Below are 25,840 nucleotides of genomic sequence, written 5' to 3' on the forward strand. Positions count from 1 at the left end.
AGGTCCGAGTTCTGTGTGAAGCAGAAGCCTGGCTGCTTTTCACATACTACATAAGGCAGCAAATAACCTTCCAGCAGTTGCCTGCTGCTGTGGAGAACTTTGTTACCTTCTGCCTTGGCTGCTCTCTGAATGCAGATAGCACATTTATCAGCAAGCTGACACCTCAAGTGGCTCAAAATGCTGAAGGGTGAGGTGTGTGCTTTAAAGCTGCCTGCTTATAGCCTGCCTGAGCCTCAGCCAGCTCTGCTCCTACAGCCTTTCATCAAGGACAACGCTCTCTTCCATGAGCAGTACAAATTACAACAACACATAGGCTCAAGTTTGGGACCCAAGACAACTGTTTTGAATCTGCCACCGCTCTCAGGTGAGCTACTAATCTTCCCAGTGCTACAGCTGGTATTAATAAACAACATAATCTATAATAATGCACTTCAATTAACTTAATGGATAAATCTTAATTCTGCACGTTGGTTCCATCCTCACTTTTGGCACAAGATTTCAGCTCCCCACGACCTTTCCTTGGTGCTTCTGCCCGGCTGCTTTTCCTGCACCTTCCCCAGAGCTTCCATTTCTGCTTCCCTCTCCCCCAAACCAAGGTTTCCAACCCACCCCCATGCACTGCTGTGTGCTGTAACCCACACCACACAGGGAGCCTTGTAGCACTTAGCTCTGTGTGCCCACAAGGCATGCTACAAACCAAGCTGCAGCGCATTACGCCGAGTCCTGAAGGCTGCACCGCTAATGCTCCCATCACCAGGGATCACCTGAGCCTGGCGGTTCGCATACTTGACAGCTACAACTGTCCTTTGCAGCTCCAGATTACGTTAAGACGTGTTTTGTTGTAGCACTGCGCTGCTCATTGGCTCCTCGGTCCCTTCCCATCTCCAACAAACAGCCACAGCTCGCCGTTCCCCAACCAGAGTGCAGCCAATGGCCTCACCAAACAATGAGGGGCTGATGCTGTATTTTGAAAACGTCCTGACCTGGAAAATCCCCAATATGGAGCTCCACTCGACCTAGATTTTAGTGGTCGCTAATTGAACAGTTTTGAAGTAACTGTGCCATAAAGCAGCCCCAGGGTTAGAACAGATGCATTCAATTAATTGCAGCTGGAGAGATTCAGTCAAAACCTCAGAAAGAGGAGAAGCCTTCAAGGTCCATCGTGAGGCACCTGGGGCTGCTGTGCAGGATGGGGAGCACTGGGAGGAAGAGCACCCAGCCAACAACACTGAGCTGCTCGCTTCCACCTGCCTTCATGACTTGGTAGCTCAGCAGCTCACTCACACTGTGGCCCACTGGGATGCTGCAGTGCAGCAGCTCTCCCCACCTTGCAGAGCGTGCTGCTATAATAACACAGGGCACAGGGCCTCAGCCCCACCTCCTGCACAAGCTGACATATGGTGGCGATGGGTTGATGGCTGGACTAAATGATCCCAGTGCTTTTTTTCCAACCTTAATGATTCTATAACACAAGATTTAGCCACAATGAGCATGAGAAAGCGACACTCAGACCAGTGCTGTCCTTCCACAGCCTGCACCACTCCTGCACTACACTGAGCATCTGTTTGGGTGCACAGAGAAAACCCCCTGCCCTCTCCCCAGCCACAGTCACCTTCACTCTTTGTCCTTTCCCCACTGCTCCAAGCAGCCCCATCCCAGCTGATGAGCCCAGCAGGAGCCAGCAGACGAGCACTGTCATCACTGCATGATCCCTCCTCGTCTCTGCCTTGGCTGATGGCACATTCAGAACCTAATTGTTATCTCCACAGAGCAACTCCATTATTCAGGCTGACACTGCCCCCCCTTCAGCTGTTTGTTGCACTGATGTTATATTAATGAGGCCTTCAAATAAGTGAATAGGAGATCAGAGTGCCGCTTGTTCGCAAGAAAACTGACTTTTATTTATTTATTGCCAGGACCACAGACCGGGTGGAAGTTTTGTAGTGTTAGAGGGTCTCATTCAGTGCAAAACAAGGACTGAGTACATCCCATACGCTTCTGTGCTGGGCTTTTGGTCCAGAGCCCAATAGCAATGAATGCTTCAAGTGGCACCTGGGGAACACCAAAATCTCAGGTGACATCTACAGAACCCAAGGTTGCAACAGTCCCACGATTTCCAAGAGCACCATAAACACTTCTCTGGGTAAAGGGGAAAGAGATAGGAGCTGACCTCTGTGCCCAGAGGGTTTGGGATTAGGGATATCGACCTTGCAGTGTTTCTCCTGGGCCTCTGTCATTCTCCTTCGACCTGGCTGCTCAAGGGTTTGGGGGAGTTAATTAAGCAAGACGGCAAAATATTTCATTCCCTCCTGACAGCAGTGTCACTCCTAGCAGCAGCGCTAACAGCCCACGAGCAGCTTTGCTGTGGAAAAGCTCCTGGGAGCCGCTTTGCATCCCTCAGCGGTCTGAAAGTGAACATCAGACACGTCAGCTGCAGCCTAATTAACTCTCTGGTTTAATCAGCATTCCTGTGCCAGCCCGTGGTGGTCACCCCAATGCCAGCAGCACGGCAGAGAGCGACAGCCACGCAATGGAGCTGTGCACCACACCCCGCTTGGCTGCGATGCATCCACAGTGCTCAGCACTGGGGCACTGAACCCTCCACCCTTCAGATAGGAGATGGAGACAGCCCTGAGCCCACCCAACGCCAGCGGGATGCACAGCTGAGTGCTCTTACCTCAGTGATGCGTGGGTTGGAGCATTTGACGTTCCTGCTGGACCAGTCGAGCCAGGGCTGGGGGCTGCAATGGGGCCGTAGGGTGCACCTGCCCTCCCCGCTGCACCACCCACACTCAAATTTGGGGTCAGCCTTCAGGCAGAGCCCGCAGCTCTCACGCTGTGCTGCGCACTTGTAAAGGTGCACTGTGGGGAGAGAGCAGAGAGTGCAGTGCTGAGTGATGCTCCCAACCCTCTGCAAACACTGAGGTCGCCCCAAGGAACTGAATTAAGGAGCAGCTCCCTGAAACCACCCACATCCCCAGGTAGCCTGGTCTGGGTTCCATCAGTGCTCCCAGAGCATGAGGTCCTGGACAAAGTTTCATAACAGCTGTAATAAGAAGCATTGAATGTTTTCTAGAAGTCATTCTTTCCATAGATTGCTTTTACAGCTTTCATTTCAGGGCTTTCAGTGGTTTTCCCATTGCCATGGTATGGAGCTGCTCCCACCCTCACTGCCCACAGCCCCCAGCAGCCCCCACAGCCCACATTACCTTTCACGTCCTCCGGGTTGTCAATGACAAAGTTCCCATTCCACACCACAGCAAAGTCCACTGCTAAGTTGCTGATGTCCATCCCATCGTAGAGATACTGGAGAAGAAGAGGGAGAATGAAACGCTTGGTAGAGTGCATCAGAGACACTGCCAGGAAAGGAGGGTTTTTTAAGAAGCAGTGATTATTCTCTGCATCACATGCTGGTGGCTGATCCACCACCATTTCCACATTCCAGCTCCAGGGTCTTGCTTTGCCTCCCTCCTCCTCACTGTGTGCAGATAATTAAATCAGACCTAGTCCCTGGGAGAGGTAATGGATTAATTACTCCCCTTGCAGCAGCTGCTCCTGTTGCTCAGCCCCAGCTCATCAATATGGCCCCTCCAGTTCATCAAGAGCCACTAAAAAGGCTTAAAAAACCACTGCCATTGAGGCAGACTACTCCATGCAGTGCTGTCCTTCTTTAACTCACACTTGGTTCCAGGGATTTACCTTGCTGGGCTTCACTGAGTTGTTACAAAACCACATCCTCTGCTCAGCTGATGGAGCTGTTTGTGCAGAATTGCCCTTAAATTCTCTACCTACCACTTCCCATCAGCCTAACAGGAGGAAAAAGCGCTCCCCTAATGTTTATAAATCGCTCTGGATGGGGAAAGTGCTACACGGTATTAATACATTTATTAGCCACCAAGCTGCAAGGCCCACAGACAGCCAGTGATGTATAAATACCCAGCACAACTTTAAAAAATTCAAAACTTGATTAACAATTTACGACCGTCTGCACTGAATATTAAAGCACGCCCAAAGTCCCCTGTGCTGATGGCCAAACCCAACCGTGGGCGCCCTGCAACCCCTCTGAAGAGCCCCTGCCATCTGCTGAGCCCCATCCTATGCAGGGCAGAGCTGCCTTCCCCACCTGCTTCTTAGCAGCACCCCCAGGTGATTCACAGAAACATAAAATATAGAATGGTTTGAGTTGGGAGGGACCTTTAAAGGCCATCTGCTCCCATTGCCCTGCACTGAAGAGGAGCAGCCACAGCTCCACCAGATGCTCAGGTGCTCAAGGGTCTGCAGGGACAGAACTCCATCACCCCTCTGGCCAACACCTCACTGCCATTATTTACTTATACCCAATCTGAATCTCCCCTCTTTAAGTTTGAATCCATTCCCCCTTGGTCCTATCACCCTGTGACCAAGCCTGTCCTGTTTCTTACACCCCCCCTTCAGGCACTGAATCCTCCCCCCCCAGCCAAACCCACCTCCTCCTCAGCAGCAGCCCACTCTGGGCACTGCAGTGTGCCACACACACAGGAGGTCAGTGCAGCTAAACCAGGAGGCAGCTTTGTGCTCACCGAGCTGTTCTGGCACTGCACGCTGGAGCTGTTGAAGCGCAGCGCGGGCACGCGGTGGATGACGCCCTGGATGCTCAGCACACATTCGTAGCCACGTTGGCCAGATTGAGGTTGTGGAAGATTCCGGGCTTTCAAAGTGATGGGTTTCACTTCTCCAACTGGGATCAGGATCTCCTCCGTGGGGAAGAGCTGGGGGCAGTCCTGGAAGTGGCAGAAGAGACGTCGGTTTGTGGTGTGCGGGGATACAGAGCAGCTCCAGGACGGTGCTGAGCCTTGGGATGAACGCAGTGCCATGAAACTGGAAGCGGTCCTTTATATTCTCCATTGAAAACCAGGTGGGAATGTTTCAAACATCAGTGAGGTTGCAACGAGGGAGAGAAGAACTGGAACTGTGTATACTGAAAGCATGGCAGTGGGTGGTGGTGGGCTCTTATAACTAAGCACAGTAATTAAAGCATTAAGTAGAGAAGCGTGAATTGTTTCTGCTTCTGCCACTATCTGGCCAAAATAATGCAATTGTAAATCAGCAGCCACTTTAAACGTTAATGCTGCTGTTAATATTGCTATTTCTGTTACATTTGCTATTGCAGGAGCTTGAGACTTCACTGCTGAAGATGCTCCAAGCAAAGAAAGGGAATCCTCCTGCAAACACTGCTGCACTGTAGAGCAGCACACCCAAGCATGAGATGGATGGGGCTGTACACAGCAATCTGTGATGAGCCACAACGAGGGCTGCTGGTGCCTGGTAAATGCATGACATTTCTCCCATAATATCTCAACATCCTAAAGATGATCTCCTCCTCGTTCCACACTGTGAGATGCATGCAGGGTTTGCTTGAATTCTGTCCCAGGGACTGCAACATGCAGAGACAAAGGCTCTGACCATCAGAAGCATTTACATCCCATTTAGCTCTAATTTGCTTTGATCTGATGGAAATAGGTACCTAAATACCTGTAAGTAACTGACACTCCCATTAATCCCACGCTGAAGTTTTAGTGAAAAAAACTGACAGATGCTTCCCTCTGCTCTGCCAAATCCCATGCTGGCACTGCAGCTCTCCTGCTCAGCCCTAAAGCCGGCTTTGCTGGGATGCATCCAGGCAGGAATTCTGCACTGCACTGATGGCATCAGGACTGCGCTCCCAGCCCAGCTCCCGGCTCGGGCAAGTTGTCAATGAGAACCAGCTGCTGCCCGAGCACGGAGGAGTTGGTAGCTTAAACTGCTGCCTCGTAAACCTTTTTAGAGGCACTTTTCCTTATATATTTTTTATTTTATTTCTAACAGAGACTTTCACGGATTAACAGCCAGGAGCAGTTTGAGCTCCAGCAGCAGAAAGCTGGCGGTGCTGGGAGGGGGAGCACAACTCAGAACTGCAGGCTGGGGGGAATCCCACCACCGAGGTGCTGCAGTCTGGGATGCACAGTGCTCCCCACCCAGCTGCCAGCACAGACTTTGCTCCTCCTTGCACCCAACCCATGGCGAGCCACCATCAGGGGAGCAGCAGTGGAGCCCTTCATTGCACGGTGATGCAAACCACGAGGTGCCCAGCAATTTGCTCCCTCATCCCTTTACTTTGTGTCGTTGTTTTTTAATTCACGAGGACTAAAGCCTGCCCCGAGCCAGGAAGGCTGTTATTACCTCCAATCACTAAACAAACACGCGCTGAATTCCCTCATTATCCTCCTTGACTTCTGTAAAGCAGAACAAACACAGCTTGGAGGATCCGCTGGAGAAAAAGCAGAGTGATGCACGGGTGGCACAGACTTGGGGAAAACTCAGAGCTGTGCAGAGTTCACAAAGACATTTTATGCTTCTGCAACACTTTTTAGCCTCAAAGATTCCGAGGTCTATAAATACCTTAAACGCCAGAGATAAGCATCTGCCTGTGGAGCAGAGCAGAGCACCCATGGTTACTATTTGTGTTTAACAGAGTGCTTTTAGTGGGTCAAACCTCGCTCTTGTTTGCAAAAAGAGTGCCTGGAAATGGCAGGCATTGCTTTTGACTGAAGGATTTCACCCAAATGGAAGGAAAAACAACATTTCTTCCGTTTTTTTAATCTAAAAATATGAAAGGCCTCTACAAATGTTAACTAGCTGCACACATTTCAGAGCTCTGAACGTAAACGATCCTGGCACATGAATGTAAACTCTTGGCTCACAGATGCGCTCCCAATGATATAAATTACGGTCCCCATCACTCATGGAGACACATTACTCTCCATTTATGCCATCAGAGAGGAGAGCAGATCTCGCTCCTTAGAAACCAGACGTGCAAAGCAAGGCAGCAGCAGAGGGACTGTTGGCATTGCTTTGTGCTGGGCTTCACTCTCAGAAGTGAGATGGGACCCAGCAAAGCCGTGTGATGACTTCAGGGGATGGAAATGCAGCCCCTGCTTGCATCTCATGCACCAGAGTTCCCATTTATGCATTCAAATTGAGGATGGTAGGAACAGGTACCAGGAAGGTTTGGCTTGTTCTATATCCTTCAAGGTGCATCAAGCAGTGCTTAGCATCAAAGGGCACAGCCAGGTGCAAAGACGTTGCTCTAAAAGCAGCAATAATTTAAATCCCAAATCCACAGAGTCAGAACAGAGCTTAAATTTGGTTCTGCACTTAACTTCCAGAATCTGAAACGCTCCGCTCCCCTGATTCAGCATCTCACATGTGGAAATGGCATTATCCACACATCAAAGCAGGAAGAGATCCCACATTCTGGGAAACTAATGGGATTTATTTGGTTCTAGCCCTCCATTCAGATGGGTGTACAAATATGTCTGCGTCCACATTCCTCTTCATCTCTGCATTTCGTACATTTACAGCAACACATCCTATGTATTTACAGCAACACATCATAGCCATGAGCCACCCAGGCACAAATCCAACCCCCAGGACGTGCTAACATGATGCCACAGGCACAGAGCTCCACGTGTGACCCCTGTGGGCTGAAGCTCTGCAGAAGACTCTGTGCACAACAGACCTTGGGATTCAAAGGGAGAGATGCTGATAAGACAACACACTGAAGCCACTGTGGTTGGAATTGCTTTAGGAGAGGAAGTTCTTCAGGAGGCACTTGTTTGATGCAGGATGAAATGCCAACAGCAAGGGCATTAGGAGAGCCTGGTGTACACTAGTGGCCATTCATTCACCTTAAACAAACACACACTTGGGTTTGGCTGGTTGGTTGGTTTTACCTGTGTGTTCAGAAGTACAGAGAAGTCATGATAAGTAGTGGAGTATTTATATCATCATTGTTTGCCTTTATCAAAAACCATCGCTGGGTGTTATATTACTGTATAACATCCTGGCTGAGAACTTGAAAGGAAGGGGAAGACAAAGCCTTGGAGCTGTGATTGCCCATCAGCCCAGCAGGGATGGGCAGAGGTACGACTGCTGGGAAGTCCCACGCACTCCTGGAGCAAAGCAAGGGACGTGTCCTACTTTAGCAGAGACTTGTCAAACACTCCTGATATCCTGGGGCAGAAGACCTATGAAAGTGAGAACTGCAATTGTACAGCCTTGGAAGAGGGCAACGCTTTGAGTGTGAAGGAGAAAAAAAAGAAACAACACGCACCCCTTGAGAGAAGCAAAAGCAAAGGTTTTGCTTTCTCCTGTTATCTTAAAAGGAAGTCTCTCGGCTTTGAACTGGACTGGGAAAGCTTTTGGTTTGTCCCCAGAGCAGACACTTCTCCTTGGATGTCTGTACCCTGCATGAGACTCTTCACTGCACTTTGTGAGTGCATCCCATGGTCCCCACTCGGGGTGGCACGAGGCTGGCAGCGTGCATTGCCCATCCTGTCCCTAGGAGTCCTCCATCTGCCCCACAGCTCTGTGTAAGGGCAGAGGGACCAGGACCAGTCGCTGCCCGGTTCATCTGCTCTGTGCTAGGTGAAACCACATGGCAGAGCACCATGCAGCTCTGTCTCAGCCCCATTGCTGCTGGGATACAGCTGCAAGGAAGCGGACAAGATGCAAAGGTCCCAAACTGCAGGGTTGGTTGTAACTTTGATCAGGAATCAGTGCTAACAAACTCTTTTCCTCCATAAATCCCTCTACCTCAGGAAACACAGAAGATCTGGCAAAGCCGATAATGGGCTTTGCCTCCTTCTAAGTGTTAAAAGCCTTCTTGGAATTGAGCCCCACACTTTTTATTAACAGCTAAGAGAGATCGCTTCTGGTCCTCAGCGCTTGAAACCTGAAGCACTTCTCTTTTGCAAAGTCTGGGGCTCTTTGCATCTGTAATTCCTTTCTTAATCAGTTTGCAGTTGGGTTCCAGCCCCGGCTGCAAAGCTGCCAGCAGTCCCAGAATGAAGCACCACGAGTCCCACCAGCAGCTCTGCACTGCACTCACTGCTGGGCAGATCCTGCATGCTTTGTAAAGCCCCTGAGATCCCAAAGGAAAGCACTACAGCAATTAAAAGATTAACTACGGTTATTACTGAACCTGAGCAGACCCACGTACTGAAGGCAGGACCAGCTTCAGCATTCAGGCTGAGGCACATCACTCGTCCTGCACCAAAACTTGGCTGCCGTGCTCCTGCTTGCAGCTGCACTTCCAGATGCAAAACCAGAGAGAATTCAAACAGCCTCACACAGCGCTGGTTCTGCTCACGGTGCCACAGGAAAAGCAACCAAGAAAGAGCTGAAGGCAGAGCGTGGTACCTCTGAGATGTTGATCCGTCCCTCCTGGAAGGAGCAGGTGGTGGGATCGTGGGTGCACAGGTTGCGGTACTTGCACCAGTGGCAGCGGAATGCACTGTTCACACAGGAGAGGCACCTGGGGGGAGAAAGGAGGAAGGGGTTACCAGGTTGGGAGCCCCGTGCTGCAAGGAGTGGGCCAGTCCTGGCCTCTCGATCTGATCTGGTTTTAAGGACTGCTGCCTCTCCTTTGCTTCAAGAATGAGTCAATGTCTCCAGGGCACCTCTCCCTTATCTTGTGAAAATGGACTTAAAGCAGAAGCCACCAGCAAGGTCCCTGACCATGACAATTCACACACTCAAGAGCTGAGCCTGGTGAGCTCACAATACCTGCATCCAAACACATTGTTTAGCAAAAGCTGTCTGCAAAACCTACCCCTTCCTGACCAGGTACAAAGCTCTCTACCACTCCAGCCAGCTCCAGATGCCTGCAGGGTGCACAGTCCATGCACCACAGTCCCTGTGCATGCTGCTGTGCAACCACAGCTGCTCCCCTGCCTGCTCTGCCATGCTGCAGGGAAGGGACTCTGATCAACAGGTCCCCTCCTGTGCTGGCTCAGGCCCGTATTCCTTTCTGCTTTACACATGCTGTGATTCATTCCTGCAAGGCTGGCTCGTGCCCTTGCTGAACTCGTTGATAATGAGTTCAGGATGATGTAAGTGCTACAGAATTTACAACCATGTTCACACTTTATCTCCAAACATGAGCTTTGAGAAAGGCATGGTCAGATGGAGCCAAGGGACAGAAAAGATGCATTGCCTCTCCTGATCCAAACCTCCACACGGAGGAGAAAATAGGGGTCCTATAAAGTCACCTCTCGGGCAAATCTGAGGACCCAGCAAAGACGCAGACAGGACCATAGGTGATGGCAGGAGCAGGGAATGCTGCCACTGAGGGACAGGGGGCAAGAACAGAGCTGTGCAAAACTGCAGCACAACAGGAGGCACTGGAGCAGGGGATGCAGACCACCGGGAGAGGCAGCAGTGGGGGCTGGAGGACCCTCAAGGCTTCTTTCATCCCGGTGCCTCTGCAGTGAAAAAAACACATATTGAATGCATGCCTAGAAAAACCCACTGCTAGCCAAGCTCACCAGAGCACGCAGCCCTCTTCCAAGTGCAGCAGGGAACTTCCCATAGCTCAAGGCTTCAAATCCAGGGCAGAAAGGCTCTCAGTGACCCTATGCTGGCACTGATCAACTCCTACCGGGCAGCAAAGTATGCTCCAAAAGCAGAGCTGAGAGCTGAGCCCTGCAGTGGGAGACACAGCCCACCCCACAGGCACTGCTACTCACTGCCCGACCCATGCCAGGTCCTGTCTGCCTTCCATTTGGGTGCTTTGGTGCTTGCTGTGCTTCCAAAGAGAAATCTATAAACACTTCAGATGCTCACACACAGCCACGTGTGTGCCTGCCAGGGTGAGCAGAGCAGGGGGCCGAACAGCACATACTGTGCTCAAAGCAGCATGGAGACTTCCAGCCCAGCACTACTGCTGTGCTGGGTTCTGCCCTGCTGCTCCCAGCCCACATCCTGGACTTGGTTCTGCTTCATCCTCTGAGAGCATCCACATTCACAGTTGCAGGATGGAGCAGCTTGGGGGCACCAGCAGGTTAAGGTTTTTTCAGGCTCCTGCAGCCTCTATCTCAGCAGGCAGGAGAGCTGCAGGCTGCTCAGAGGGCAGGGAGCTGGAGCTTCCATCCACAGCAGGTACAAAGCACCTGGCTGCTGCCTGCACGTGGCTGGAGGGTGCACCCCATCCCACCAGGACCCCCCCCCCTGCACCCCAGGAAGGAGGGTGGGCACTCACAGCTGGTGGGCACTGCAGTTGTAGAACTTGAACTCCGTGCTGACAAATGTTCTTCCCGTCTCCTGTGATTTCAGCTGCAGCACCACACCGAACCAGTCTGCAGAGCAGGACAGAGCCAGTCAGTGCCCAGAGGTAACGTGGGAACACAGGGGATTCAGCCACAAATCCTCTGACACAGATAAGAGCAGATAGCAAAATGCATGGGAGGGGTGGGGATCTGCCTTAGGACACAGCTGAAACAAGTCTGGGATGACATCCCGTTCCATATTGGAATTCTGCCTCCTGTACAAAAGCCCAGTAACTCAGCCTAGCCCAAGACCAGGAGATAACAGTAGAAGCAAGGCCATCAGCAGTGCTTTTTGGGAGCCTCAGCCCTGAGTTAATTAAGAGCAGATTGCTGGGCTGTGGTACACCTGCAGTAGCCCTGCCACCTTGGCTCCCTGAGTTTAACACTTCTCAGTCTCCATATCGTGTCACGGCGACACAAAGACATCAGCACAGCTGACACCTACAAGGATGCCAAGGAGAAAATGAGTTTTGTGCAAGTCTCTTTATGGAAAGAGAAAAGTACGACAGCGGCCACTTGTTAATGGAGGAACAATCCAAAGCTGTTTGCTCACCTTGATCCACAGGTATGGCTGGGACATCCCTCGCAGCCGGTGAGATGCACACAACTCGGCTGCCCACCACCTGACCCTCTACTTCTGTCAGGTTCCCAAAGAGGCAGGTGACACCAGCTCCCAGGTCCGGGGCATCGCTCACCAGCAGGCTGAGCTGCATGGGGGCACAGAACATCAGCAGTGTGTTAGTGGGACAGCCCCCATCTGCTCCATGCAGTCAGGCCTGCTGCTTTGCTGCATCTGAGCCCTTCAACCTTACTCTGTACAAAGACCTGGGATTACCCCGAGCCAACACCTTGCACTTGGCTTTGTTGAATCACAATCCGTTCTTGTGGGCCCAAGTTTTGAACCTGTTCAAGTCCCCCTGGATGTCATTCAATGACGCACAATCTACTGATGCACAAACATCTCACTGAATCTTTGCAATTCAGGGAGCTGCTTGCCCTACAAACCCCAGCTACCCTCAACTGTATCAGGGACCTGCACAGCCAGGAGCAGCTCCCAGCATTTGCAGCAGCAGCAGCGAGCTCCCCATGCAGCCTGGCCCCAGGAGAGGCTGCAGCTGCTGCAGCCCATCCACGGGCACCGGGAGCTCAGGAGAAGCAGCTGGGAGGTTCAGAGAGCCAGCACTGGGCACAGCTTCTGGGGAAACAAAGCCTTTCCTTTCAACAGTTCATGAAACCAGACCGAGAGAAATGTGAGCTGGGGCCCATGGGGAAGGGGGAATTTGTTGCTGTGATCCCTGCACCCTGTTCTCCCCTCTTTGCTCTCCTAATCCATCCCTCTGCAAGCCTGACTTCATGGGAAAACAGTTGTGCAGTGGGAAGGGAAGAAAGGCTGGAGAGTGGAGCGCTTACCGGCAGGCTGTGCTGCGACACGGAGATGCTGCTGGGCTGCACCATGATGCTCATGCACTGCCCGATGCTGTCGGCAAAGCGGTGTGGCTCGTCAGCCCTCTCACAGCTGTCCCGTGGGGAGCACCTGGGGAGCACATGGCAGTGCACATCATCAGCATACAGCAGTGCACATCAGTGCACGGAGCTGCAAGATGAGCAGAGTCTTGGGTAGGGGTAGGACTGGGGGTGATGCTCTGCCCAGGACCAGGCATGGATTGCCAGGTTAGGATCAAAGGGCCCTGCACACCTCGTTCCTGCAAGCCATAAACTCATTAGATGTATAGAAAATAAAACGTAAAGCGGAAACAAGGTGATGCCTTCATTCCAATTAAAACAAAAGCGTACAGCTCATTAATTGACTTTTCCTGGTGCTGAGGAGTGCACTGTGCCAGCAGCAGGGATTTCCTCTCTGGTGGCTGCAGGCTGCTCCTCACCAGCTGTCCTGCCCTGCTCCCAGATCCCTCCTGTTCCTACCCTCAGGAATGCATCCCATGACCCCTATTTTCCTATGGCAGGTGTCCTCAGAGCACAATGAAAGGTTGATGAAGAATCAGGCTAGAACATGAAAAACAAGTCCAGTTTGAGAACAGGGAGAGGACAGAAACAGCTCCAAAATGGAAAGCATGGCAGTGCCACGGCTGCAGCTACAGCTGCTGCAGGGAAACGTGTGCCTGAGTTAATGCCAGTGGTAGTGGAGTGCCCACTGGGGAGGCAGGGAAGGACTGTTCATGTGTCTGACAGATATCACACAGCACAGCACTGGGGTCCCTCGGAGGTTCTTCTATTCCATGTCACTTGGGCAAAATCTCTCCCTTTAAAACCCACCCCCTGGCAGCAGATGACACAGCGCCCTTCTGATGCATTGCCCAACTACCAGCAAACTTCATCGCTTCTCGTGCAGCATCTCAGACTCACAATCGTGGTGCAGAGGTGGGGGACGCAGGCACTGCCAACAGCCCCACGTGCCATCAGTGTTCCAATAAGAAAAGTTCACCCTGATCCCTCCCAGCACCCAGTGTGACACCCAGCACACACTGCTGCTCTCCTCAGCCCCTTTTTCTGGAGTATAATGGAGCTAAATATGAACCCTGCCAAAAGAAGAGTTATTGAGGTTTAAGTGAATCTCTGAGATAGCTTTAAAGTGAGCTCTTGACTGGAGCCTTTATCTCATTGACTCGCTGGAATGGCTCTTTTTTATCATACTATTTATGGCAACAGCCCTAACAGAGATAAATAGGCCTGTAGACAATAACAGACTTGCAGAGAGCAGCATATGGAAGAGCCTTGTGGGTTTTGGATCCCACGGGGCTGAAGAGTCTTTAAAGATCTCCTCGAGGCCTCTGCTTGCTCCCAAGGAACCATTTGAATGAGAGGAGGAGGAGCGAGCCTTCCTCCTGCCATGGGGAGAATGCTGGGCAGCTCTGCAGGAGGACGAGCACCTGCCACATACAGGTGGCTGAGCACCTTCCAAAGCAGTGTCCTCAGTGCCCCAGATCATCTGTGTGCTCTCAAGGTGCTCCAAGCCCTGCAGTTCCATGCCATGGAGTCACCCACACGTCAGCACTGCTGTAAAATCCCCACAGATGGCTTCACTCCTGAGCACCACTGCTCTCCAAATCTCAGTGTGCACACGTGTGTGCAAACACCCCGCTGTACAACAGAGCCTTCATCCCTAACTCAGGGCTCTGAGAGCAGCACACCTGGAGCAGGCACTGCTCCCTGCATCCATCTCACACATCCAGTGCGTCGCTGTTTACAATCCAGACCCCATAACAAACACTTTGGCAGCTCTCAGAGCACAGCAGGAGCATCCCAGCCTGCCCTCACCGAGCCACGAGCAGCTGGAGCAGCTGGCAGGAGGGGAACAACGCACAAGTTAGAGGAGAAAGATGACAAATGAAATACAAATACTCCAGCGCTTGGGGCCTCCCAACAAATATGACAGAGGCTTCAGGAAGAGCAAGATAAACTCAATTGTTTGCACCTTAAGACAAAGGCTAAAAATACGACGGTTGCTTCAAGCAGTGCAGGAAGTGCAGGGCTGAGAACTGACATCAGGGAAGAAAGTGTTGGCGGGAGGATGCTAATGCCCAAATGTCACAGCCAAGTGGGCAGAGGAAACAGCACTCTGCTCTCCTCTTGACATTGAGAGTTTTCTCTCTGCAAAATGAAGATAACAACCTTTACCTGCTTCCCAGGTGGCTCATGAAGATGCAGTTCATTAATATCGGGAAAGCACTCGCTGATCCTCGCAGAGGAGCTGCTACAGGGGTGCAAGGAGTAGCAGCAAAGGCACATCCACCCAACCTGCCTGCAGCCTGCAGCAAGCAGGGACCCTGTGCAGAATGCCACCTGGGGGCACGGTGCAGGCATGGCACTGGGGCTGGGTGCACCAGGGATGCTCCTGCAATGGTTTTATCCTATTTCCCTGAATGCAGCACCAATTCCTTGCAAGCCAAACGAGCCCTGCTGGGCACTGGAAGCTGTTTTGCACCCCAAAGCACACAAGTCCCTAATCCAGGCCGGATTTTGCATTTGAGCCTGCCTTCCTCCTCTCTCTCTCTCTCTCTCCAACACCTGCTGCTCAGGCATGTGGCCAAGCATCATTGTGCGGGGCCCTGAACTCTGCTCTGCCTCCGCCCCGATTTCCATGCATGTAAGGGGGCTGCTTTGCAAGCTGGCACGGGGCCGGAGGGATTTCTATTCCTCTCCTCCTGTATCCTCCGGGTTTGCCCTTCCTCCCCCCATCAGTGTTTGCCCGGTGGTCCCCCTTCCGCCATAGGAAGTGATCATTCTGGTGGTGGGGGAAAGAAAGAGCCCAAACACCTCCTGAATGCAGAGCGTATTTCCCGCAGTGCCCCTGGGAACAGCCCTCACTGCAGTGCCTGGGACGTGCAGCTCTGCCCCCCAGGACAGCTGCTGCTCCCTGCCCTCACCACGCTGCATTACAGCAGCTCTTCCAGCTCTGTTCAACAGGGCTCGGTGCTGCTCCTCGTTCCAAAGTCCTGCTCATATCATTAAACCCACTCTCACCTCTAAAAATCCCCCATTAATCAGGAGGGGTTGCAGCTCGAGCAATGGGGAACATGCAAAATGCAACAGCTCTGCTCCCCCAGGTTTCAATTCTGCTTTTTTTGCACTGTCCCATGGCACCTCCCTGCATGCTGCGTGCAATCCACTCTCCTACAGAAGGAATCTGCCTTTCTTCAAGAGCTCAGGGATCTTCAATGCTACTCAAGCCGCAATGCAGGAAACACCCAGGGGAAGAGAAGGATGGATTCGAGGGACTTCAGCCTCATTTTGCTGAAATGAGCAATGGAAAGCACTGGGTGCTGCTGAGAGGTGCTTCCTTGCCATGGTCTGACTTACGTGTGGTGCAGTGTGCACCAGCCGCAGTGCGGGTCCCCCGAGCTCAGGCACTCTGCACAGGTCGTGTACTGCTCACAGGACTCCACGGGCACACGGGACACCTGCAGGGACAAGGGACAAGCACAGCCTCAGCGGGTCTGGTGGCAAAGAGCAGCTGAGGTGGGGGAGGTGGGATAAGCAACACAAAAGCAATTCATAGACATGGAGCTCAGGCTGACACCTGTGTATAAGCTGGCCAACAGTATGTGCTGAACTGTGGGGTGCAGCTCACCCAGCCCAGTGGGACACGTCAGTAAGACAAAGCACAGTCCTGATCCATTTATCAGAGTTAAGAACCCCAAAGGCTCAGATTTAGGGATTTGGCCATGGATCATTGCTTGATCTAAGACATGCAATTCCACCTCAATCCATTCCTTACCACCCCTAGCAGGTGTGGTGCTCCTGCAACCCCTCCCTGCAGCCCGAGGTGGGACTGCAGTGAATTGGAATGGAGCTGAACAAAGCACACTACTCCACAGCCCTCAGGTCCTGTGCTCATGGAGCAGCAAGTGAGGGCTGGCTGCTCACAGCTCACTGCCAAACTCCAGCACAGGGCCATTTTCACCAATGGGACCCAGTGGCCAGCCCTGGAGCACAGTGATGGCTGTGCATCCATTTAATGGTGATGTGAGGTTCTAGCAAGCCTTGGCTGGGTTCCCCACTGCTGAGAGAATTCAAGAACCCTATATACTTCATAAACACACACTAATCCCAGTAGCAAAAGTTGTCTTCCTGTTCCTGCTTTGGGATCCCTCAAACTGGTGCACACATAACGTTTCTTCCACAATAGAAGAAGGGAACCAGATATGCAAGTAGGCAGGGAAAGAGCAGTTCCTGCGCGGGGCCGGACTGCGGCTGGCAGCAGCTGGGCAGCCCTGAAAGGAGCAGTGTGCATCCCACAAAGGCTGCTGTCACGCCAAGTGCTGTTGACACAGTGAGAACCCAGTTCCTCTCTAAACATGACACCAATAGGGCCGCTATTCTTCTTGTTTCCTGAGCCCTACTCGACAGCTTCGCCTACAACAAAAATCGTGCAGGGGTTGGGGGTGTGTGGTTGTATTTTTTTTGAGCAGAGTGGGACGCTGGGAGCAATGCATGCACACAGCCTGGCTGCACAGAGAGCTGCAGTGTTGGTGCAGGGAGGAGTGCAGAGGAGCAGGGTCTCTTTCAGCCCATGTGCCCCATTCCCACTGTGCTGCACAGCTAACAGAAAATTAGTGTTGAATGGGGAGGTGTTGGCCAGCTCTGTGTCATTAATGCTATCTATCACTCAACCAGCAGGAGCCCAGGCTTGATGAACTTTCCACTGTGATTCTGTCTTCATTCATGCAACAATGCCACTGCTTTATGCTGCTGCAAGAGAGCTGTGGGCAGGAGCACCGGTTCTCCAGTCCCAGCTGTTAACACATCAAGGTAACAGGGCCAAACTTTCTTAGGAGTTTGTACAAAGTTTGGCACTTTTCTTCCCGCTGCTTCTCCTCCTTGCTGTCCAGGTCAGTGCTGCAGGGACCTCAGGTCCCCAAGATTCCACTTCACCCTGCACCGAGCAGAGCTGGAGCTGAGCTCACACCACTGCAGCCCAGGACAGCCACACAGTGCCTCATGCAGGGCAGCAGTGGGATGGGAGGAAAGCAAAAGGGAAGCAAGTTTGAATGAAGGAGTCCCCCAGCAGCAGCACTGTAGGAGAACCCCAGAGCAAGAAGACCCCTATCCTTTGGGTCCTGGAATGGAGCAGGGCCTCGCTCTGCCTTCCCATGAGGTAGTTGAGTGTCCATGGACACCTGCAGCATTGGGCAGACAGTGGGAGAGGGCACAGGGACAGCATTTCCATTGCAGAAGCATGCGAAGAAAGTCCCTTCAACTCTGATCCAAGCAACGTGGCTTCACTGCTGGAAGAACCTCATCATCACCTTCACACGATGAGAAGTGGCAAAGCGCAGGGATCCAGATGCTTCCTGAGCAGGGTAAGCACAATTCCCAGCAGCACACAGTGGGGTATTTTCCCAACACGTGTGCAGCACTTGGCTCCAACCACACGCATCACCACTGCCACCAGGAGCGGCCATCTCCAAACGCTGGCACCGACTTCTGACAAATGGCACCACGAGACTGCCCTGCCGCTGGGACCCCTCCTTTGTGCTGATTAGCCCGAGCCTCTGGGGAACTAATTAAGAAGGATGAAAGGCCAAAATGTCTGGGCTCAGGTGGAGATCAGTGCGGGGATCAGAGTGATGCAGTGAACTTTCATCTCACGTCAGTTCATGGCCCTCATCCAGCCCTTCCCTGGTGCCTGGCGACTCACAGCACCTCGCTCCCTGCAGCCACCAACATGCTTTAGGAGCAGGAAATGAGTTAAGATGAATAATTATGAAGTGCACACTTCTTCTTTCCCTCTCTATTTTGCAGGCGAGCAGTGAAAATAGAATTCTGCACCAGTCTGGAGTTATGCCTGGTGTCGGAGTTTGGAGTTCAGTAGACAAATGGTGCTGGGCTGCGCTTATTGAAATTGCTGCTTCGCCCTCAGCTCTCTGCTCCCCTCTCCTCACAGAACTCACTGCAAAGTCCCTCCCGAGCTGCCAGCCTACAACTCATGAATTCAGTGAAGTTGTTAAAAGGATCGTGGCAGGCTAAGATAAAACAGAGGAGTTTAACATGACAAACAGACTCCTAAATGGGATTAGAGTCTTAATGAAAACAGTAATGAATGAATGAGGCAACCAAATATTACCCATTAATATTAGACAGATAGATTAGATCCCTAGGCACTGCATTTAAAAACGACATGAAATTACTTCAATTACTCTGCATTGATAAATAACAAGGCCATATTTACTGTTAAAAGACATTTCCTCCTCCCTTCCCAGCACTCGCACAGCTTATCCCTCCCCAGGGGGACAGCAGACCTTGCAGAGCTGAGAGCGGGGCTGGGAGCTCCCCCTCCTCCTTCCCCCAGCACCAGGCAGCATTTCCAGCACATCTCCAACATCTCCAGTATTGAGGGCAACTGGTGCATAGGGCTGGTCCCAATCACTGCACTGAGTCTTTGCATTTCTGTGCAGGAGCCAAGCATTGCACATGTGGAAGCTGCTGCTTGCAGCAATGCACTCTGCACTCTGCAGCTCAGTGTCCTCCTTCCCACCCAGGGACTGTGAAATGAACCCCATCAGAAGCTTTGCTAATGAAGAGATCGGGGATGGGTGGTTCCTGAGTGCTTGGTGGCATTTATCTGCTGGGGATGAAAGGCAGCCTGTGTGTTTCCAGCCCTGAAACAACGGATGAAGCAGGGACATGGGAAGGAGCAATATGCTCAGCTCTGCCCCAGCCCAGGGGACAGGCCATCCTTTCAGTGCTAAACCTGTATATAAATCTTATTTAATGAAATGATACAAAGAAAAGAACAAATAGAGGTTAAATCATTCCCTACAGCAGATTCCCTACACTGAAAACAAAGCCTGCTCAGACAGCAGCTGGTTTGCACAGCAGCCTTCAACATTCCTTTCCCAGATGCTGGGCAGTGCAGCAAAGCGCAGTGCAAGTGTTGGGCACTGGGGCCAGGGCTGCTTTGACCCCACTGAGGATTGGGGCAGAAGCACCGTGGTGATGCCCTCCTGCCCTATGAAGGAGCTCCCAGTGCCTCCAAGCAGAATTTTCTTTCTGGCTGTGTCTTCCTGCAGGGCTGGAGGTCCCACAGGATGCAAACCCCAACCCATGCAAAGGCAGAGGATGGGAGAGCCCCTGTGGTGAGCTGCAATGAAGGGCACAGCAGTGCTAGGGACACCCCTGGGAAAAAATAGGGGGGAAAAGGAGAGCCCTCCCTGCAAAATGGGGAGCTGTGAATAAACCATACTGCAAATGGAAAACTGCCTGCACAGCCCAGCGCTAAGGAGGGACAGACTGATGGCTCTATTCCTGAGACACCGGCAGCTGACATTGGTAAATGAACCTCTGCAGTTATCTGCTTCCCTTCTTTGTTCTTCTGTCATAAAACTGGCAGGCACAGGAAGGAGATGCATTCAAGGTGAGCAGTGGGCATCACTGGTTGTGCTCCTTGCTCCCCATCTCCTCTGGATCCCCGCTTACCCTTCACCTCTGTCTGCTGCTGGCACCAAAGGGCAGCAATGCCCTGCAGGAGCCATTCAGACTTCAGGAGCATTGTCCCTCTGCTCTCATCTGCTGGGCCTGCAGAGGTGGCACAAAGCAGTGACAAAAGGACAGGCAATGACACGGAGCACTGGCACGGGGTGATGGCATGTTTGCTGCTGGTACAACGCTGCCATTCCATTCAATGGATTGATGATGAGACTCAGTGCAGCCCTGCTGCTCCCCCCGAGCCCAGCAATCAGCAGCGTAGACAATTTGCTGTTTCCTTGCTCTGATGTTACCATCATTTGTGAGTATCAAAATGAGAAAGGCGTCAGGCCCTCAAAGCCCCATTGAAGAATAATTGGAAATCCAAAGTGGTACTAAATGTTATTTTCTAAATAAAATGCATTCAGTTACAGAACACAAGCCCGTCAAGCATTTAAAAAGATTAGTTAGAGCAGAAAAAAACTATTCAAACCTTCAGAGACTGCATTACACACACAGGATCCCCTCTGTTCCTGGGGACAGGCGAACAACGCAGCCATTGCCCGCATGCTTTTCCCACCAGCACAATTCCACCTCAGCTGTTGCACAGCTGCACAGAGGGCTGTGCTCTCCAACCTCGATGACAAACAGGCACAGATGACCTCGTGTCCAGCAGCACCTCGTGCTGCACAGCACATTTCCCAGGTGCTCATTGCAAGGCAGCGATGCCCAGATGGGCCGGGACCCCGCTGGTACCCAACAGCAGCACAAGGCCCAAACCTCCCTGATCAGCACAACATTGAGGCTGCAGATCCGCAGCCAGCATTGCAAGAGCTCTGCTTGCTCCTTGCACAAACACCACTAACACAGCAGACACGCTCCAGACTCCAACAACCACCGCAGTGGCCATCAAGCACAAAGCACAAAGCGCACCGCACTTCACGCAGCGGCTGCTGCTAAACCCTCACTTGGAGCAAGGAAATCGCAGCCAAACCAACCCGACCCCGAGTGAGATCTGTGGCTCTGGCACATTCACAGGCTGCACAAACAGGGCTAGATGAGACGTGTTTAGCTCAGATCCTTCACTCCAGCCGCTCACCCCAGCAGCGCCGATGCCTTGAATTAATGCACGCTGCCAAGCAGGCTGTGAGCAGGCGCACGGCGGGGAAGGCGCAATTATTTACACGTCTGCTCGCTGCTTCCCTGTACAGAGTGCAGACAGGTGAGCTTGCTTCGCACGGTGATTTTTATTTTATAGTTTTCTTCCGAGGAGATAATTGTCACTGGGAACAGCTCAGGTGCAGATGCAACAAATCGCTGACCCGCGGCTGCAGCAGCACACAGCGTGGGAGAGGGGAGCGAGCGCGCAGCGCTGCGATGGATTGATTCCAGCCCTGCTACCGGGCTGGAGGCTGGGAAGGCAAATCCCTCTCTCCCAGGGTTTCATTAGCTGGGAATGGCTTTCTAACGAGATTTACACAATCTAGCCCGGAGCCTACACATTTTGCTCTGCACCCAGAGACAATAACAACGGGGAGTGGAGGAGATGCCTTCTTTTTCTCTGGTCACCCATAATTCAGGACCGTTACGGCGCTGCCATCAATGTGATTACACAGAGCGCAAAAATAAAACAAAAATGTGTCTGTCTCTAGCATTAAGTCTCCAATTTCGACTGACCCAAGCCAGGAAAATTTATAGTTATGGGGACGATGTTCAGTCCATTAAGAAAGGATGGGAAATTGCCAGCTGGGATCACGATGACATCCTCACCTTTCCTCTAACACCACTCCCACTATAATGCAGAACGGCAGCAGTGTGGGGCTGCTGGAAAGGGCTCTGTCTGCATTGGAGGTGGTGGCAGCACCTCTGGAAGCACTCAGAGCCCCCATCAAACTCGCCCTGCTGAAGCTGACTCACACCCATACCATGGTCAGAGCCCAGCCCTGGTGCTTTGCAGAGATGCCCTCCAAGCTGCGTGCCAAGCACACTGACAGCAAAGACCCAACATGAAAATACCCAGCCTGCCTGCAGCTAGCAACTGGAGTCTGCACACTGCCCTCACAGCAATGCTGTTCCTGGCATAGTTCCTCCAAAATCGAAGTTCCAGTGTGGTCAGCTCTTTTTAAATGGAAGGGATTTCAGTGAGTTCTCTCTCTGGGCAGTACTGTCTGCTGGCTCACACCATGGTCCGGCCACACGAGGAGGAGTTATTTTCACACCCATCCTTCCCCTTTGATTCCTCTCCCAAAAAATAAATTAAAAACAACAACAACAAAAAAAAACCACTTATCATCGTGTTCTTGTGAAGATATTAATAGCACCCAAAGCACTGACAGTTGCCTGTGAATCACTGCTGAAAGGGATGGGAAAAACCTGCGGCTGTGGCTTGCTAGGAGACAATGCAGCATCCTTCATGAGCTGCAGCACCAAGCACTGGTTCTAGGACATAGGAACACGGGGTGCCCCACATAGCTGGAGCTGTGCCCTCAGTGTCCCTTGGCTGTGGCCATCCTGCGCCATCATGCTTCCTTTTCATTTGCAGGTTCCATTGCTGTGGTGGGAGCACAGCTCTGTCCTACCCACACGCTGCTCCTGCACTCAGCTCCGCTTCTGCTTGAAAGGAAGCACGAGTGCCAATTAAACAGCCAACCAGGGCACCGAGCAGATAAATATGTGTTGTGAGAGAATGTGGATAGACACACTGTGAAGTAGAGCCAACAAGGGGAGGAGGGAATGTGTCGTTGTTTGGTGGCAGAACTTCAGAGTAGTGCTCATCATGCGCTATCCGTGCAGAAGCCAACCTGCAGCCACTGGGCATCTGATTGCTCCCAAACCTTCCTTCTCTGCACTGCTCTGACTTCAGCCCTGAGCACACAGCACAACACTCTGCCCCATCTGAGGGCTGGGTGTAGCAGTGCCCCCATGCCAGCTCCCAGCATTTTTTTGGTTCTGATGGATGCCCAAATGCCAAGTCCCCAGCAGCTGTGCCTTGCTGAGTGCAGTGCTCAGAGCACAGGGATGACCACAGTCTGAAGCTCAGCCATTCCCTGCCACCTCCTGGGTTAAAAGCCCACAGATGCTCCCAGTTCTGCCCAGCAGAGATGGGCAACATGGCACAAACCCTGGACACAGAGAGGCCAACAAAGCTGCTTCTGGAGCCCGCCACAGTGCCAGTGCCCAACACAAAATCCACCCTCATGCTTTGTCTGCGCAGACAACCAGCAGTGAAACCATGATGGATGTACTTGGGACTGACTGCCATGGAAATGCTCTATGCGGCAGAGACACTTCGAGTCAGAAACTGCAAAATCCCACTTGAGCTCCATCTTTTGCTGCTGTAACCAGTAGGTTGACACTGCCAAAGGTCAGGAAGTTTTGGAGGAACAAACCCCAGAATATGTTAATATCCACTGAAGCAGCTTGGCACCCATAAAGCCCTGGTAGCAACCCAAACTGTGCTACGGATGGACATTGCTCAGACCAACCTAAAACCACACTGCCAGCTGCAGCCACTTCCAGATGTGTCTGAATGTGCTCCCACTGCTCACGTGGACTCTGTGAGCAGTTTGTCCCTTCAGCCATGGCTGGTGCTTCCCATTCCTACACCCAGCTTCACGCAGCTATGGAACGCTGAACTGAACGGTGATGAAGAATGGTGCTGTGCTGTAAGTGCAAGGACCTGGGGGCCTTCAGCCCCCACCATGGGCACTGCTGGTGCCTGCCCTGCTCTCGGCCCTCTTGTGTTTAGTCTGCTGGGCACATTCCTGCACGCCGCTAAGACAAACAGCAGATTATTCATGGGGCTCCTTTGCCTCACGCATCGCCCAGAGATGTGGAGCTATTGCAGCTCCCACAGCCACAGGGCAGGGCTGCAGCTCTGGGGGCTGCATTCACAATGCTCTAGAAAACCTCAGCATCTTCACTGCAGTTTTACAGAGCAAACATTTTGCCTTGGAAGAGAAAGGAGCAGGGAAAGCGAGAACAAAACCCACAAGCTGTGCTTTTCTGCTTTGCAACCAGCCTTAACTTTTATGTGTAGTCCCAGCTTGAAACACCATTACAGCCACCTCCCCCAGGGCACAGGCATCACTTCCAAGCTGTCTGGAATCCGCAGGAACTCTTTTTTCCCTGATTATTTGAAAGCTTTCCTAATGCTTTGGTGGGAATTTGGTTTCCAGATGCAGAGCTGTTGTTCAAGTGGTGCCACTGGGACGGCCCTGAGATCCCACAGGCTCGGCTGGTGTGTCCTGAGGTTTTGGGCTGGAACTGACTGCATGTTTTGGCCCTGCTCATTTCAGTGTTATTGCGAGAAAGCATGCTTAGAGCTATACTTCCCCACGTGATTTGAATTGAAACGAAAAATAATAAAGCCCAACCAATCTGATTTTGCAGAACTTTTCAGAGCATTGAAGGGAAAAGAGCTCTCTGCCCCCAGACCAGGGATGGAGCAGCCCTGGGCTCTGTGCTGCAGCACAGCCCTCACCACCTCCCTGCCAAGCTCTCAGAGCAGCAGCTCATCACCTGCTCTCTCTTCCTGCAAACTTCACAATAATAAAGTGATACTCTACCCCGTATCCCTTTTTCCATTTCACCCTTCACTGGATCATTTTATGCATCTATTCCCATTGCTAATTCAAACTAATTAAAGTATAAAGTAGAATAATTTGTGCCATTTCAGAGCTACTCTCACCATATTGTGAGTTATGTTTCTTTTCTATTCGTGCCCGGTGTGAACCATTCCCCTCCTCACCAGACTCACTGCTGGGGGGATGGCCACAGCAGCACAGGGAGGGGGAGACTTTTAAACAGCTCTGATAGAGAGGAACACAGACCTCTGGCTGCATCCCTGAGTGCTGCTGCAGCCCTGCTGGGGTCATCTGAGACCAACGGGGGCAAAACCCATCATAGCTCAGCATGAGATTGCTTCAGCTTGTCTATCATGCATCAGAAGTCCCAGCTTGCTTTGGTGGGGGGCTCTGCCACTGTTGCACCTATAGGTCACCCCTCTGTGCTGCAGCACAAAGTCAGGAGGATGCATGAGGGGGTGGGGGCACAGCAATGCAACGCCCCATGGAACCCGAGCAGCAAGCAGACCTGGAGCACATGGTATCAGAGCAGCTGCTCTGCACTGCAGCTGTCCCATGCACACCAGTGCTCTGAGCAGGGGATCAGTGTGTGTGTGTGTGTGTACGTGCATGCAGGGAAATCCTGGAAGGATTTCAGGACTGCGGTTGCCTGTCTGAAAATTAAACAATAGGTCTGTGGATGGGGAGGAATCGCAAAGGGAAGCACATACATGGGAACCCTGTGGCTGTGACTGGCAGGGGAAAAAATAGACTTAAGACAAAGTAAAACCAACCCAAAACAAACAAACCCCGCGCGCAAACCTCGCAAGCACTTGAAAGAAATAGCCGTGTGAGCAGCGTCTGAAATACACCCCATTACCAAAACAAACCCAGCGACCCCTGACGCTGAGTTTTCACACAGGGGTGGTTTCTTACTGCTTCTTGCAGGGAAGTTTACTTTTCAAGTATGTGTTACTTCAAAGCTGTCTGCCCTTTGCTCTGCGCCTTCGGATTCCTGGTGGCTGCCTGTACATCCCAGCAGCTCTGCAGGTCCTTTCAGTCCCTGAGCCTCAGAGCCCTGAAACACCACGGCCTTTTGGTCAGCTGGCATTGATTAGCACATCCTTCTTATCACATAGGTATGGTTAATGATCCCAGGCAAGCTTGTACCTACATTTCTTAATTATTGCTAATTGACCACAGGGAGGAAAGTGAAATAAGCTC

General features: G+C 52.0%; 1 protein-coding gene across 13 annotated transcripts in view; it reads right to left on the reverse strand.

Annotated features, from left to right (window-relative positions):
- The window catches only part of PLXNA2 (plexin A2), a 346,250-nt gene that overhangs the window by 33,243 nt on the left and 287,167 nt on the right, over positions 1-25,840 (reverse strand). For 12 of the 13 annotated variants that reach the window (XM_048926047.1, XM_048926043.1, XM_048926045.1 and 9 more), the window contains 8 exons: positions 15,945-16,045; positions 12,537-12,660; positions 11,680-11,833; positions 11,060-11,156; positions 9,220-9,334; positions 4,560-4,760; positions 3,210-3,306; positions 2,678-2,862 (listed from right to left, as the gene is read on the reverse strand). In XM_048926047.1, the coding sequence (XP_048782004.1) occupies positions 2,678-2,862; positions 3,210-3,306; positions 4,560-4,760; positions 9,220-9,334; positions 11,060-11,156; positions 11,680-11,833; positions 12,537-12,660; positions 15,945-16,045 (1,074 nt within the window). Of the gene's footprint in view, positions 1-2,677; positions 2,863-3,209; positions 3,307-4,559; positions 4,761-5,985; positions 7,752-9,219; positions 9,335-11,059; positions 11,157-11,679; positions 11,834-12,536; positions 12,661-15,944; positions 16,046-25,840 lie in introns of those variants that run through there. The other variant, XM_048926054.1, reaches the window with a different exon arrangement.

The sequence above is a fragment of the Lagopus muta genome, chromosome 24 (genome assembly GCF_023343835.1).
Source record: "Lagopus muta isolate bLagMut1 chromosome 24, bLagMut1 primary, whole genome shotgun sequence".
NCBI classification, from domain to species: domain Eukaryota; kingdom Metazoa; phylum Chordata; class Aves; order Galliformes; family Phasianidae; genus Lagopus; species Lagopus muta.